Source organism: Strigops habroptila, chromosome 8 (assembly GCF_004027225.2).
Source record: "Strigops habroptila isolate Jane chromosome 8, bStrHab1.2.pri, whole genome shotgun sequence".
NCBI classification, from domain to species: domain Eukaryota; kingdom Metazoa; phylum Chordata; class Aves; order Psittaciformes; family Psittacidae; genus Strigops; species Strigops habroptila.
The window spans coordinates 9,500,929-9,517,783 of record NC_044284.2 but is presented as its reverse complement, the minus strand read 5'-3'; the positions used below and the strand labels follow the sequence as shown (position 1 = coordinate 9,517,783).

Here is a 16,855-nt window from a genome sequence, read left to right as displayed (position 1 = left end):
GTTGCAGAGCCTTTCTTACTGGTGAGATGCCAGAAGAACTTTGACTGGCAGATTTCACAGGTCCAGAAGAACCTGGAAGAACTGGCTTTCTGCCTGAAAATTGTAAAAACTTGATCTAGTGTGTTTAAGAACTGTAACTACCTCATTATGCAATACCATCTACATGCTTTTTTTTCAGAGGAGGAGCATACTTGAGGGAAAGTCAATTGCAAGCAAAGTGCTTGTGCCCTGAGCAAAGCTGGCTAGCACAGAGGGCAGGTGAATATGAACAGCTGATAAGGCACAATCCAAATACGTGTGAGCTTGAACAGCATATTGAGAGTAGCTTTCCAAGAGGATGGCACTGGGGCCACTGCTGCCAAAGTGACTGTTAAACTGGAGCTTATATTTATTCATGAGCTTTGCAACTGTCATGAATATTTATCAACCAGGATGTAGCATTGTCTTCACATATGGGCTGTGGCTGTTGCACAGAAAATCACTGCCAGATCCTGTGGGAAAGCGCTGTTGATTAGCAGCTCTCTGCTGAATAGCAGTACGTACCATTATGGGAGAGTGTTTGTTTCTCTTCCCTGTAGCTGGTGTGTGGTCAAACAAAGAATTATATGTGGCTAGAGCAGAACCGTTTGCTTTGTGTTCTCAGGTACAGCGTGACCAAGGGCTGGCAGCTCCTTTGGCTCTGCACTGGCCTGTTCCCACCCAGCAAGTCACTGCTGAAACATGCCCAGAAGTTCATGGAGACACGTCAGAAAGAAACACTGGCCCTGGAGTGCAGTCGAAGGATTCAGACAGTGATGAGGTAAAGGATCTGGCATTCCTCACCCTAAGGGGAACAGAGTGCCCCATATGTCGACCTGACCAGACTCAAAGCGAAGTCTGCTGCCTCCCTAGGGCCAGGGTGAGGGACTTCACCAGAAAACTCACTTGTCTGGTACAGCCCTGCCACTACTATCCTTTATAAGTCTTCCATGTGGGCAATGAGGAAATCTCTTCAAGAAGCCTGAGGGAACTCAAGAAGAACTTCAGAGCCTTGTGGTGACTGGTTCAGGAGCCCAAGTCCTGTCCCTCCTGCCAGTCACAATCAGTGACAATGGTTACATCAGAAAAATCTCAGTAATTAATTCCTGGCTCCGTGACTGGTGTCAGCATCAGAATTTTGGGGATTTTGACCATGGGTCAGTTTACATGGCACCAGGCCTGCTGGCAGCAGATGGGGTATGCCTGTCCCAAAGGAGGAAAAGGATTCTAGCCCAGGAGCTAGCAGGGCTTATAAACAGGGCTTTAAACTAGATTTGAAGAGGAAGGGGATAACACCAGGCTCGCTAGAAATGAGCCAGGGGGTAGCATGCCACTATTGGAGTCCAGATCCATGGGGCAACTTAAATGCATCTACGCATTCTCTTACAAACTTTGAACCAGTAAAAGGGGTCTGTGTCACAGTTTCACCTTTTTCTTTCACAGAGTTAGCAACATTTTAAAAAGTTCAGCATCACACATAATCACTTGACTCCCAGAGCTGGGTATTTCAACATCCTAAAGGTGCTGAAATGAAATCCTGTGTTGGTTCTGATGTGGTCCTGACCTTTCTTTCCTTTGGTGAGGCATTATGTCCTCGTCCCCCTTACACGTGCCTGACAATTAGTCTTGAGTTTGTTGAATCTCAGTACACAGAGCTGTGCTACTGAGATTCAGCACATGCAGCTAAGTTTGACTCATAGTGGGGTGCCACCACTGAAGTCACTGACATCTGCAGAGCGCTAACATGGCTCTCTCTTGGTTTTCTGATGGTGAAGCAAAGCACATCCATGCTGAGAAGAGAGGATCAACACAATTCCTATTCTTTGAAGAAACCCACATGAGCAAAGCCCTGACACTTACATGGCTGCTCACAGCAATGCACTTCTCAGTCCACTATGCATTACCCCAGTCCTGGTGAGGGTTGAAGCAACAAGTCCTCCAAACCAGTGCTTCCTGAGCTTCTGAATGACTTGTTGGTATAATGAACGTGACACAACCAGAGAGAGTGGAAGGGCTACCAGGATTTCAGGAGGCTTCAACTGAACTGTAGGGGGAAGGTTTCCCTGGATTCCTCCAGGCACTGGAATCACCTGGCTTGACACTCCAAGAATGAGCTTAACCCCAGCCTTCCTCCTTTTGGTGCTGCTGTGAGTTACCATGTGCCTGCCACAGACCTCTTCAGTAAAGAAGCTGCCCAATGATTCCTCCCTTCTGCTCCTCCATCCTCCCCTTTCTCTTAGGCTGGGTCCTGCTTCTGGTCTGTGAGCCCTGTGGGCCAGGCTCAAGAGGAATGCTAACACAGTGGCTGTCTCCCTTTCAGTGGATGGGTTTTGGCACTGATGGGAAAATGTCACTGCACATTGAATTCACCTTTGAAGTGCCTGAAAAATGCATGGCGAGGAATGCTATTCATTGTTTTTTTTCTATGGAGATGACTGAAAATTTCCTGCCTCCCTATATCATGTGCTATTCATGCTTTAAACCCCGTTGAGCTGTATAGAGCTTCTTTAGAGTGGGGAAACAGAGAAGGAAAAGCAGAATGGGCTGTCTGGGAGGAGAATTCTATCTGCTAAACTGCCCCAGATTTGGAGTCTGGGGGATGGGAAGAGGAACAGACAACTGTTGTTATCCTATGATTAAACCTGCTCTGAATAGAATATTGCAGTTGGATGTGACCTGCAGTAATCATCTAGACCAATTTCTCCCTATAAGTATCCTACTCTCTTTGGAAAGGGGAGAACAGGCAGCTCAAAGGACTGACCTATAATACGTAGAGTAGAAGCCAACTGAGCCCTGGGGTACACCTTTTCCTCCATAACCAGCTTTACAGCTTCATCCCCAGACTCCTGGCCAGGGAACCAGTGAGCACCCTGATGAGTGTTAAGCAGAACTTGCCTTGGCAATGAGTTCCTAGCTGAGGCTGCAAGGAGAGATGGCCAAGCTGCTGCACTTCCTTGGTCTCCTATGGCCTCTCTCTGCTGCAAGTCCAGGAACAGATGACCGAGTAGGGTAGATCCACACTCCTTACAGTGCCTGCACAGAACCAAAGCACATGCTGTTTAACTTGGTTACAGTCAGGCTTTCCTTCTCCAAAAGGAACTGCTACTTTATTTAATGGAAAAAAATTAGCTTTCAAATCCACACAACTAAAGCTGGATGCCAGACCAAGCTCTCTTCTGGAGAGACTGGCCCAGTGTAAGGGAGGAGTTTGGCCCATAAGCTGAGGTGTATAAAATCTCCAAACAGCCTGCTCTGTGCCACTGAGGGCAGGAAAAAAGAAGGTAATGTGCTAGATTTGTCCTCATTTTAACTGTATCAAGGTTTTTGCATGACTCAGACTTCAGAGCCACTTCCTTTGCTTTGCTCTGCCCTGAGGTATCATTTCAAAGAACTGGGATTGTACAGCTTAAAGTCCTTGAGTCAGTGATTACATGCCAGCTCTTATATAAAATGTAATGCTTCTAGCAGCCCTCCAAACTTTTATGGTACTTGTCTCCTGAGCCGTAACTCATTTTGTATCTGAATGCATCTTTTTGCAAGAATTAAATAAAATGTATTTCTCCTTGTGGCCAGCAAAATGCTGCTGAATACATAAAAGGGGTAATGGTACTGGCTAGGAAGGTGCAACCTGTTAATGCAACCTCCTTGAAGAGTAGAACAGACTTTTAATATACATGCTAATAGACCCTCAGTTTTTTTGCTGTTAATACAGTGAATATGCATTGGGGTGAAGGTCCATTGGAGCCTGCCCCATCACATAGTACTAGCATTTTGGATGGAGTCTGTTGTTTGAGTGGAATACTGTTGTTCAGCTCCTCAAAGCTTAAACACCCAACACTGATCTCTCTTGTGGTGGCATTTTCCAGGAATGGCTCCAGGAAGTGGGCACCGCATCCTGTGGAGGTTGAGGCCATCTTACAGAACAACACTAAGATCTCACACAAGATCTGCTTCCCCAATGAAACAGAAGAGGTGAGAACTTACTTGGTTTTCCAGCCTTGACCATTTTACCAGCCATGATGTGTTCATGCAGGAGCATGTTTCAAGACATTCAGTGTTCCTGTTTCTTCCTCTTCTCTGTGTAACAAGTCTTGTTATCTCATAGACATTTAATGTGGGAACAAACACCAAAATCCGGACTCTGTGTCAGAACATCGCTTCCAGATTGCAGCTGAGCTCCTGGGAAGGTTTCAGCCTCTTTGTGAAGATTGCAGACAAGGTAACTCTTTTTGACTATGGCAGGGTAGCCAGACTGCCCCCTCCTCTCTTACTTACCAGACCACCTAAGCAACCATATATGAAGGCAAGCAACAGAGCTGGTTCATTACTGCTTCTGTCTTACTGAGAGAATACAATCTAGACTGAAACTTTTAGCACCTGACAATTACTTTGAGTCTCTTGAAGGGGCTGGATGAAGATGCAGAGTTTCTATTAGTCTACCAGTACAAAGGTAGTACTAAAACCAGAGAAAACAGACCAGTCAATTGCTCTCTAGTTTCTCAGAAGCTTGAGTTGCCCGAGCTGAAGCTTGGGTTGGCTGCCTTGCTGAAGAGGTCCCTTCTCTGGAAATGTGATCAAAGCAAAAGCTGGGTCTAAGCAAAAGGAGTTTCTCACGTGCTAGGTTCATGAAAAGAGGAACCCAGTATGTACCAGTATTTTACAAACAAGAGATGGCTAAGAATAAGGTAGTCATCTTCAGCTTGACTTCAATAAGCAGCTTGGAAATTAAAAAGCAACAAAAAATGCAATTAAAATCCCCATTTGAAATGTAAACAATTTAAGCCATTGTCTTCCTATTTCTCTATTTCTTTCCCCTTGCCTGTCTTTCCTGCCATAATTGTGCTCTCTCACTCTAGACGGGGGGAAAAAAATCAGCCTGATGCTTGGGTATGTTGGCACAGGCAGAACCATTGTATGATCTGCTAATCTCTCCTTTCTGCCCTTCATTGCTTGGCCTCTTCCAGGTGATCAGCCAAAATGAAGCAGACTACTTCTTTGACTCACTAAGGCAGGTGACAGACTGGCACAGGAGGAACAAACCAGGGAAAGATGGTAAGGAGAATGCCAGCCAGCATGAGATGCTGTATTGAACTGGGGAAGCAGCAAATTTAGCTAGGATTTACTCCATCTTGGGAAGAGTGTGGCAGAGCCTTATTATATCATCTTTTTTGTTTGTACATGTATGGCTACTGCCTGCACCAGCAGTAAGATCCAGTGACCTGATGCAGCCAAGCACTGGCTATCAGAAACACCAGAACATCTTTTGGGGGGGATCTCTCCAGAGATTTTAAATTAGCACCAAAGATTTTTTTACCTGTTGCATCCAAAACACACAAGTTTGATAGGTTGATCCTCTTTACAACCCAAGGCTCATGCGTTGCCAGATCAGGTATCAGCCAACACGTGTAAACAGGTTTGTTACACAGTGTCACTCCCACTCCTTGGGCTGTTACAAAATTGTTGTCTAGATTATTAGCTGCTGATACCAAAGCACAAATTGTATTGCCAATAAATCAAACAATATAACGCTAAAGACAGCAATTCTTTGCACCTTACCTCCATGTACAACATACCTTTTGAGATCTCCATCAAAGTCAAATTCCTCTCAAATTTCATATTCATTTATCCTGACCTTTTCTTATTTCATTAAAGCCAAGGTTCATCTCCTGAAGCACTATCTACGTATCAAAGACTTCCCTCTTCTTCCCATAGCTGATGCAGCTGCTAGGAGCTCTGAAAATCACAGCATAAAGATGTGGGTGCACTAAATCACAATTCATTTGTATAAACACGGCCATAGGGAACGTACCTGCATCAGTAAACAGAATTCGGATGTGCTGCACATCAGCAGGCAGCTGTCATGAGCACCAAGAAATAACAAACACTCATATTGCAGGCATCCTCAATTTCTTCCTCCATCTCTGAAGAGCCTGCACTGATCACTGCATGATCAGTGCCCAGGGACTACAACTAATTACTTTCTTGGTCATCCAAAATGGCCTTTCATACTTTTCTGGTAGTAATTTTGTTTGTTACTATTAAAATCAGATTTCTGAAGAAACTCATAAGCCGTTTAAAAACTGCAGAACTCTAAAGTGTACAGAGAATACTAACAAGATATTGTTTCCTTAGGGGCTACTATGTCTGTGGCTTACCAGGTGTACTTCATGAGAAAGCTGTGGCTGAATGTAACTCCTGGGAAGGACCTGAAAGCTGATTCAATTTTTCATTACCACCAGGTAACCAGCTCCCTAAAGCATAAATATAACAGGCAATGTGATCCAAGAAATAATCCTGAGAAAGTTAAGTCTCCTTCACTGAGGCCTGCATTATAGAGCCTCCAGAGGAATGCCTCTGGAAAGCACAACTCAGCCCCAGAAGGTTTGTTTCTCACAGTGTTCATACCTTAGCTATATTGCTTATATTAGGAGCACAGCTCCCTTATCTAATTGTTCTCTGGAGGCGCTAATCTTGCTCTGTAATTGTATGGAGAATCATAGAAGGGTTTGGGTTGGAAAGGACCCTTTAGAGATAATCCAGAGAACCTCCAGGAGTCAAAAGTTCTTGGGATGTCTTTGGACTGTGTTTGGCAAGACTCACATCCTGACCTCACAGATTTAGAATGTGTAAGCTAATGTTTGCTTCAGCCCATTCTGTCTGGATTCAGAGCTGGTCTCTTCCAGGAGCTGCCAAAGTACCTCAGAGGCTACCACAAGTGTTCCAAGGATGAAGCTGTCCAGCTTGCAGGGCTGATTTATAAAGTGCGCTTCAACAATGACCGCACACAGCTGGCAGTCATCCCCAAAATCCTGAAGGAGCTGGTGCCAGACAATCTGCTCCGAGTAATCTCACCAGATGAGTGGAAGAAGGTAAGAACATGAGCTTTCATTAATTACACTACTTGCACAGAGCTTTATGAGAGAAATCAATCCACACTACATCTGACAGTCTTTGAAAGCACTATGGAGGGACACTATTGGATGTTGCTATTTTGCCTCTTAGAATCCAGATTTTGCATCCTCTCTACCAAAGCTCTGAAAGATAGCTGCAGCCCTGGACAACTGGTTTGAAATGTGCATCTTTCTTGGAGATACTAATCTATTACCAGTGCCCAAAAGAGGAGTTAGAGATAGGAGAGTCATTGATGTGACTGCAGATCTGAAGATCTTGTAGAGAAAAAGTAAGATGTATCCTAATTTTTTCATAGTTTGGCCAGCACATCAGTCACCATGTACAATGTGTATGCTACTCACAGCAAAAGGCTCTTTTATCCACCAGAAGGCAAGAAGGTTTCAGCAGGTACTTACCACTTAGTCCACTGAGGAAGACAGAGAACACAATTTCAAACAGAGGGAAAATTCACTCTACATGTTTCAGCAGAAAATGTGATACATGTCTGTGGGTGTTGAACACTGATTTTGTTCCATCCCATATTGCCCTCCTCCCTGAAGTCTATCCTCTTGGGCTCCTGGCCTTCCTTCACCCAACTCATTAGTAAGGGAAACTGGGGAGAGTCTGACTCTACCTTGCCCCATGGCAAGGCTACTTTCATTTTCACGGTCTTGTGACTGTTGCTGTGGGTAAAAGACTGATCTTGGTGATGATCTGATGCTGTCTTTAGTGCTAATGCTGGACACTGGAAACCTGCCTGTTTCCAATTGAATGGGCTTTGTATTCTTTTTTCTAAACAGAGCATTGCTGCAGCGTATAGTAAACATGAAGGAAAAACTGTGGATGAGGCCAAGATTGCCTTCTTGAAAATGGTATACCGGTGGCCAACATTTGGATCAGCCTTCTTTGAGGTGAAGGTAGGTTTAAAGGCCTGTATGAATGGCTTTGGTAGTAGACCAGCACTGGGGCATATAGACTGACTATAATTCCGTATTTGTGTAAGTGAGAATACATTATAAAGCTGAATTCCCATAATCTACTGAGGAAAACTCAGTTACTTGAAAGTGAGGAGATTTTTATCCATTCTGAACTACGCCTGTTTTTTACTGGCTATGTTGTTGTTCCAGTCATAATACCTAATATTACAACTATGCAGTAGTTGTAGGGAGGTTTTAGTTACATAGATACTTAATTGCCCCGTCATTGTTCTCCACAACAAAATGCTGCAAATCTTGTGTCTCTGGGGACTCTTCCCTCAAAACAGAACTGTGCTAATCTTCTCATTCTGCAGTGGATACCTCCAGGAATCATTTCCCACTTGCTACGTTTAATTGTCCTTGCTTGGCTCTTAACTGGTTTGCAACCAACTATTAATCCTATTATCAGATTGCTTAGGAAATAATGGATCTGATTCTGCTTTTATGTAGCAGCAGCTCAAGTCATCAATATATGGCAAAAAAAGTCATTCTTAGCAATAGTTACATAATATTGGAGAGCTTTATCTCTCGGTGTTTACTTGATAAAGAGAACAAGAAGCACTGGACACTGGTGAAGGTCACTGTGCACCTGATATGGATCATTTCTTCATTTTCTACTTAATTTGCTCTTTTAATTGTTTATAGCAAACCTCAGAGCCAAATTTCCCAGAGATTGTGCTGATTGCAATCAACAAGCAAGGAGTCTCACTGATACATCAGAAGACAAAGGTAAGAGTTGCTTCTTAAGAGTCTATCTAAGGAAGGATTTAATTGACCATGCTAATTTAGGGACAGCAACAAGGACCTTCTCCCTGAATGGCAGTAGACAATAAGAGTCCCTCTATTCATTTTCTATGTGAAACTGAAGAAAATGTTACTGCCTCACATCACACTTCTTTGCAGTTTCTACCCTGGAAAGGAAACAGTGTAGAACATCTCTGAAAAAAGAAGTGTAATCATGATGGACATGGGCAAAGGCAGATGGATGGACAGTGCACTAGGGAACCTGCTTCAGAAAAATGCTTTGCAGGAAACCCAAGCTGTCTAAAAGATCAGGTCTAAAGACAGTGTTTACCAGCTCTCTAACCCAAACAGCCTGATCCTACCAAGTTCCCAGGCAAAAGTGTTCATGAATATTACTATTTGCTTTTAATAGGAAAAAAATAGCCAGAGAGTTTTAGATCATTGTAAATACAATAGCAGTGTGCTAAGGCAAAGATCAATATATGATGAAATGAAGTTTCATTAGAATGATTAAGACTCACTTAACTTGGTGAAAATACAATATACCACTAGTCTGGATACACCATGTTTACAAACGAAGTAGGAAAGAAAAAGAATGCTCTAGCTCTACAGATTTTCTTACGTAACAGCCTGTTTTCATGTGAGAAATATTCTATAGTTCAGTTTGTTTCCCCTTACAGGACATTTTAACAGTCTACCCCTTCAATAAAATCTCCAATTGGAGCAGTGGGAGCACATACTTTCACATGACAATAGGGAACCTGGTACGAGGAAGCCGGATCTTATGTGAGACATCTCTGGTAAGAAGAGTTTTGTCAACTTACACACAAGAAACTCGTATGTTTTCCTTTACATCCAGAATTGCTACAAAACAATGGTGTCAAAACAGACATTAAAACCAATGCAGGTACAAAAAGCATTCACTGCTACATCAATAAAACTGAAGCTTAGAACTGGTTCAGTGCTATATAATGCCATCTGATATAAGGCTGTAAGACAAGCCACAGAGACAAATGAAAATAGTAATTTCCTAAATTCTTTCCATACATCCAAATTCTATCCATCCAAGACATTAAGAAAATACTGTACTTACCCACAAAACTATGTAGGAGGCTTTTTGTCATGTGTGGTTTGATCCATCTATGCAGTAATGCCATCTTTGTAAGATTTTACACTTGAGTGGTATCACCTTTTTAAGGTTTTTAAGGTTTCAAATTGTCCACACTCTCAGACAAGCATCACTGTATTCATATTTAAAGGTAAATTTGTAAAGATAACACAAAAACATTTAAGGGCTAACTTCTCTCACAAAAAAGCTTGGATTCCTAAGTATAAGATGTCAATCTATAGAATGAATGACAAGGAGACAGGGAAGAACCAAAGAAGAGGATAAAACAGGGAGGAAATTATAGTTATTTCTGCTTCTGGAGCTCTCTGAGAGACATAAGACTTTTTTTCTTTTCTGACAGGGTTACAAAATGGATGACCTGTTAACATCCTATGTTCACCTGCTAATGAATGCTGTAAACAAGCAGAAGAACACCTCAGCCTGAGAGCAGAAATAGAACCCATGACCCATGTCTGTGCCAAACTACCTGTAATTTCATCTCCTAGAAGAAATGCCATTTAAAAAAAAAATATTGATCTTGATGACTGGTCTTGTGATCACACACTGAATGAACTGTGCTGCTGAAATACTACAAGAGAAGCTCGAGTGAGCATGTGCTTTCAAATATCTGTAATGCTTGTCTATCTTAGGTGTAGTATAAGAATTCCATTCAGAGTTTGGATTTAGAGAAAGTTCAGCTGGATTTTAATGTAACAGGGGGGCAGGATGATGGAGGAACCCTAATATGAGAGCCTCTTCTGATACCCTAAATCGCCTCCATTCTTAAAGAGAGACAAACATTAACAGTTGTCTTCCTTTGGAAAGAAAATGCCTGCTTGTTGTATATATGCTTTTACCAAATGTATAAACTCCTTGAGTCTTTGCAAACAAAGGTAATGATATTTTTTTCCTCCTACTGGAAATTCTAAGTGTGGAGAAATGCCCTTTAGTAGTAGGATAACTGGACACCTTGAAAGGGAAGATGCTGGTTTTCATCCTTTTATCACTAAGTTATGTGCTGCAAGCTACAGTAGACTATGACAGCTAGTTACTGTCAGAATCTGTCATTCCTGTGTGATGCTAAATTAGCAGACTGTCCACTGGTTTACCATTGCCTCGGTTAAATTAAAGTCTTCTTTCTTCCTTCTACATTTTACAATGCACTTGGAAACAACTGCTTTCTACTATGCAGCTTCTAGTAAGCATAAACAAACTCTGAAATTAAGTCTGGATTTTGGGTCGCTACTTTAACTCAGTTGCTCCTACTTCAAGTTACAGATGTGCTATTCAGTGCAAGTCAGAATTGAAGAATGCAGTCTAACAGACATCTGCTGAAAAGAGACTTTTCTGCTCTACAAAAATGTTCTCAGCTTGGAGTCATGCAGACATTCCTTCATGAGACAAGAATTAATAGCTTTAATTTCTCCTAATCTTTTCTATTTCCTGTTTAGCAGGCACTTTGAGTGGTAAAACTTGTTCATATCTCAGACTTTTGAAAACACACAACTTTGGTCCTATAGGAACCAGAGCATGCTCGGAGTATGTGAAGCATATATAATACGCACTGTGGTGGTTCTAAGCTTAGACGCTTACCCCATCAGAGAACAAGTATTCCTTCCTCAATGACAAGCCCTCCCTTTGCTCACAGTGAAACATGGACATGTCTTAAAGCATTTACACCAAGTTCCTTGAGACACGATCTGGCAGGGCTGGAAAAGCAGCTCTGCTAGATCTCTCAAATTTGCCAAGGTATGCACAATGGTTCTCTTGTTCCCTCTGATGTGTGCGTGTGAAATTCAAACAGTAATGGGAGTTTTGTACATGGGTGGCAGGGAAGAGCCCCACTCTCTTTGTGCATATAAATGAGTGCCACATTTGTCAGAATAGCTGATCCTTTTGCATGCAATTAGATATTCCTGCTGTTGTGACCATTGCTGGCAATGGAAATGTTTGAGACTAATGATTTGTTTTGTCATCCTGTGTGAGAAGCATTCAATACTTCACCTGTACAAAAAGAAATTTTGCAGCCAAACTGTATTGTTCCTGGTTTTTAAATAAACACTGTGGAAAATCAACCACAATGTCTTTTTTAACAAGGAAAGTGAATATTTGCTCTATATCCTAAACCTACCAAACATCCACTACAGTCTGTAAACGATGGAACCATCCCTCATCATATACACAACACAATTTGTACAGCACAGCCTCTAAAAACTAAAACCCCATCAACCAACACATCACCATAAAAGCAGCAAAGATCCAAACCGTGAATTCGCCACCACAGTGCACCAGATTTAGGCAATCCCAGAATTCCTCAGGGTGTGTAGTGCTCTCAGCACTGCAAATGTGATTTTTTTTTTTACTGTACAATATGCAACTTTTTTGGTGTGAAGATTTAAAATGTATTACAGTTAACTTTATTACAGAAACATAAAAAGGGACAGTATTACAACATTTCAATCCACGATCACGTTTTGGTTAGCACAGGCAATGTGTGACAAAATGAGAGCTCCACACAGTGCAGAATCCACACTGCTCATCAAGGCCTGAACCAAGCCAAGTAGCTGCTAATTCTTTACTCACTCTATACCATCCTCAGCACTTAATAGTGCTTTACAGACTAGTACAACTACATTTATTACGTCCGCCTGCAATCTACTCCTTCACCATCACTTTTTAACAAGGTGTCAGTCACATCATGATACAAAACACACAACATCTAGAAACTCTCTGTACAGAAGGTTGAACAGTATTTGCCTACATTGCACAGACTGTTGTAAAAATAAACACTAGGATGCAAACCCTACAGAATAGATTCGGTTGCCATAAAGAGAGACTGTGATTAACATACCCTTTGAATACAAACAAGCTTCACGTAGCGTGGTTTCTAAAAGCAAAACCATTTTCAAGTGTACTCAGTGAATATTAGTGATTTTAATTCAGTATGTATAAATATGAATGTAAACTATAAATGTATATAATGAGACAACAGCTTTTGGTAAGTGTAGACTTCTGAGCCAAGTTCAACCTTGATATAAATCTACACTCTCCAGTGGTGTGATACCTAGGATGAATTTGGCCAGCATGTCTATTCACAGCAATGGAAAAAAGCATGCAGCTTGTTTCTGACCAAGACCTTGATTTTAAAAAAAAAATCCCAAAACAACAAAACCAACCAAACAACAAACTAACAAACAAATAACCTGTTTCCCTAGCAACACTTTAAGGAGAATTTGTAAGTCTGCACGAAATTCTACTTAGTTTTTAAAAAGTGGATTTGAAGTCGGGGAAGGTAAGTTTATTTAAACTATTTATAGTTACTTTTCCTACTCCTTCAATTCCACTGTCCCATAAAAGGCATGTCAGTAATACTCACTTCTGTAACTCTGTACATTGTAGGCTATGGGCAGCAGAAGTGTAAGAAAAATAATTGCGAAAGATTACTAATTTAAGAGATACTAAGAGAACATCACCCTCTGCTAATACAGAGATGAAGGATTATGATGATTTTTTTCACCCACTAATTTGGGAAATGCTCTTAAGGACATAATCCAAATCCTAGATAACTGAATAGCTTACCAAAGACAGTATCAGCTATCCTTTGAACACTGAAGGTCTGAGTTGCAAACACAAGACAAAGTGAGAGCACACACTGTATCTCTACTTGTAGCGCAAAAGTCATTCCATTCACCTCTACATACATGCATTTTCCATTGCTGAACTTGAGAATGGCCACTGAAAGAATTATCACCTATTGCCTGCTAGTCACATAGTCTTTCCATATTTACCAGCAGCTTTGCGGCTGTGTGTTCCTCCACCATCTTCCCAGGAGGCTGAAGATACACAGCTGCTCAGATTTAGCATTAGACACAGCCTGTGACTAAAGTTATAGGAAGAGACCTGAATGCTTCATGCTGAGAAGACTCTGCACAGCATAATGAACTGCACTTAGACTCTTGCAGTGGCCACATACTACTGCACCAAAAGACATGCTGCTCTTTGTGCCCTTAACTGAAGGCCATTTAAAGGCCGGTGCGAGAAAAGTGACTAGCCACATGTTCTCCTAAAGCAGTGACAAAACCAGCTACTATTACTGTAAGCTACAGTGCATATTGTTCAGAAGAGGATGGAAGAGTTCTACTGTTAGGATTTTACCTGTCCCCTCATCAGTGTTATAGCAGATGCAATATATCTCAGTTAGAAGTTTATGTTAGCTTATGGCACTAAAAAGCAAAGCACCTGAAGGAATTTGAATTAGCAAAGCCATTAAGTATCTAAGAGATGGTCTCATGCGGGATTCTTACCTGCACACAGTTAACCAGGATTTCCCACCACTGCTGTGATATCACTGGTGCAGTTTCACGGGTAGTAGCTACAGCAAGTGTGTGAACAGCTATCAACGCTTTAGCTATTATCTAGTTTAGATCTATTCTGAGCAAAGTGTGATGGCAGTGAGGGCAATTTTAAGGTACATTATTGCCCCAATCCAGTTGCTTCTCACACACGTAAGAAGTGAGGAAGCTCTAACTTCTTGCTAGCTAATTCACTTGGGACTGCAGGGTGGTGCCTAGGGCCAACTGTTGTGTTAATCTAACCTACTAAACTAGCCACTTTTGGGAAGATTTAAATCATGCAAGGGACAGCAGTCCTCCAGTGCCTGTCATCCTGTCCACCCTGTAAAAGGGCAGGCAGAGCCTCCAACTATTCAGGCTGCTCAGCTTAGTTCAGCACAAGAAACTACAGAGGACACATAGAGGTCTCAGAAGCTCCCCATGATTATACAACACTATGATTGTACAAGTGGACTCAGGAGCAGCACTGCTGATGGCTCACCCCTGAAGAAACATCAAGGATCTTCAAACCCAGTAAATTTCTCAGCACCTTGGGTTGTTCTAGCAGAAACTGTAGGACGAGTGAAACTTCACCAGTGACAGGCAAACCTACAGAGCAGAACTATATGCTTAAGATGTACAGATTCATGTGTGAGGTCCTCTCTTCAAGTACAGTCAGGACCAACAAGTTTACGCTCATCTTCCAAATAAAGTGAGAAGGACAGGGAAACTGAAGCACTTCAGTTGGCACCATATTATCAATTTGATTGCATCATGCAAATGAACAACCAAGGCTCCAGCCACATTGCCTCAAGAAATGCCAGCTATGCCAGTGGATAGGACATACTTTGTGTTGACCACTAGAAGTTCCCACATAGTAGTAGAGAACAAATGGAGAAAATTTATAGTGTCAGTTTCTAACAAAATCTTTCCTTTCCCATAGCAACCTCCTTGTTAAGGAGAGCCCAACTATTCGGAAGAGGCTGACATGGCCTTGACAATTGAGATCTTCTTAGTACTGAACAGAGAAGCAGCAAAGCAAAGTTCTTCAGCTGTCTTAATACTGGACCTAAGTCAAACAAGTGAGCAGTGCAGATGCCGTAACTACTGGTTCCTGGGCTTTCCCAGTAAACCTGCAAACCAGAAGGACTGTACAGCATTCATATACGCTCAGTAGGAATCTGGAGAAAGATGAGAACATTTTGCATGTAGCAAAGAATAGCAGCTTTCAGAATATTTGCCTAGATATTAAAAAATTTTAAATGTCTTCACCCAGAGTTTTCTAAATTTCTAAGAAATTTTTATACTTTAACTGAAAAATAGCAAATCATAAATTTCTTCCACCCCTACACTTAACCGCTGTTTCCAAATTCCTTAGACTGTGGCGGATTGGAGAGAGATCTACAGTTCAGTTGAGGAACGCAAGACTGTGTACAATTCACAAGGCAGAGTAAGTTGTTATTAGCAAATTAATAACCAGCCTGTAAGCTGCTCAAGCAGAAATCATATTTCTCTTTCTGCCAGTGTTAATAGACAACTGCTTGAGAAAAGTGATAGTCAAGATGAAAGCTACATTACCAGGAGAAGGGGAAGGTACTAATCTTTGGTTTCACTTGTTAGTAATTGCCTCTGTAATCAACAGCTGCTCTGAGCAGCAGCTTATGACTGTAAGAGTGCAGTCAATAGACTGACAGACCTGTTTAAGCAGAGTTTAAATCCAGAGCTTTGGGTTGTGCCTTCTTGGATGTCAGCTCTGACAACTTCTTCAGGCGTTTCTTCAGCTCCAGAGGGAATTTCTCATAGCACTTCTTGCACACAGGCTTCATGTCAAACTCCACAAACTTGTTCCTTTGACACAAAGAACAACAGGCTATTAAAATGCTATTTGCAAACTGCATGCTTCACTAAATCAAGTCTCCATGCATCTCTGTAAATGCTGTTGCTTTCGTTCTACTGCATGTATGAAACAACTCACTTCCTCATCTGGTCATGTAAGTACAGAGATTGGGTTCTTATCAGGGAACTAGCATCTTCAGTATTGCTAGTTAAATAAGGAGCGAGATTTTGCTATATATTTGTATGTAACAGTCTAGAATAGTAATTTTGTTATCACAGCATGGAAGCATCACTTCAAAGGTCCTCTTTGTGATGAATTAGAGCTCCTTCATATACAAGGCAGTGGGGTCAACCCAGCAAAGTAGGCTGAGGGTTTGAACCTGAGAAAGGAAAAATGTAGGACTGCTTTGTTTTCTGTTCCTATTCTACATATTTGAAGTAACTACCATCATATTATCTTTCAAAGTAATTTATGTAATTGCAAATAATGTCATTGAGGGGAGCATCCAGACTAAGGAGACATGGAGGCTGCACGTATTTCAGGACAAGCAGTTACTTGAAGTTCAGAGCCTTCTTTCTGTATTGGTGAATGAGTTCTCTTACACAATCTTCTTACAGGAAAGATTAATAAAGGAAAATAATTCAGAGAGGATGCTGAGTCCCAGCTTCTTTTGAGTTCTGAAATCAGTGGAATTGCAAGCACCCACTCCCCCATAGCAAAGGTATATTGCCCCTCACAGATGCACTGGCTCATGGCTCCCCCAAGCCGATACCCTGCCTTAGAAGCAAATGTTTCATATGGTCCAAAATGTAAACACTGACTTACTTCAGTGTAAGCTTGATGTTGCAGGTGGAGCAGGAGAAGCAGTTCACACACCAGGCCTTGTTAAGAGCTGATACCACTGCAAAAAGCACAGAATAAGAGGAAATTGCTGAATTATTTGAATTTA

At 41.7% G+C, this 16,855-nt stretch overlaps 2 protein-coding genes across 3 annotated transcripts in view; one reads left to right on the top strand and one right to left on the bottom strand.

Moving 5' to 3' along the window:
- MYO7B (myosin VIIB) overlaps positions 1 to 11,813 on the top strand; it is a 53,835-nt gene extending 42,022 nt beyond the window's left edge. Inside the window, exons 40-49 of the mRNA XM_030496009.1 lie at positions 644 to 799; positions 3,885 to 3,990; positions 4,124 to 4,237; positions 4,983 to 5,070; positions 6,151 to 6,257; positions 6,702 to 6,887; positions 7,710 to 7,826; positions 8,532 to 8,615; positions 9,311 to 9,430; positions 10,100 to 11,813. Of these exons, the coding sequence (XP_030351869.1) occupies positions 644 to 799; positions 3,885 to 3,990; positions 4,124 to 4,237; positions 4,983 to 5,070; positions 6,151 to 6,257; positions 6,702 to 6,887; positions 7,710 to 7,826; positions 8,532 to 8,615; positions 9,311 to 9,430; positions 10,100 to 10,183 (1,162 nt within the window). The 3' untranslated portion in view covers positions 10,184 to 11,813. The remainder of the gene's footprint in view (positions 1 to 643; positions 800 to 3,884; positions 3,991 to 4,123; positions 4,238 to 4,982; positions 5,071 to 6,150; positions 6,258 to 6,701; positions 6,888 to 7,709; positions 7,827 to 8,531; positions 8,616 to 9,310; positions 9,431 to 10,099) is intronic.
- A 313-nt stretch (positions 11,814 to 12,126) lies between these two features.
- The window catches only part of LIMS2 (LIM zinc finger domain containing 2), a 32,451-nt gene continuing 27,722 nt past the window's right edge, over positions 12,127 to 16,855 (bottom strand). For both annotated transcript variants that reach the window (XM_030495996.1, XM_030495997.1), the window contains exons 9-10: positions 16,732 to 16,807; positions 12,127 to 15,917 (exon numbers count right to left, since the gene is read on the bottom strand). In XM_030495996.1, the coding sequence (XP_030351856.1) occupies positions 15,770 to 15,917; positions 16,732 to 16,807 (224 nt within the window). In that variant the 3' untranslated portion in view covers positions 12,127 to 15,769. The remainder of the gene's footprint in view (positions 15,918 to 16,731; positions 16,808 to 16,855) is intronic.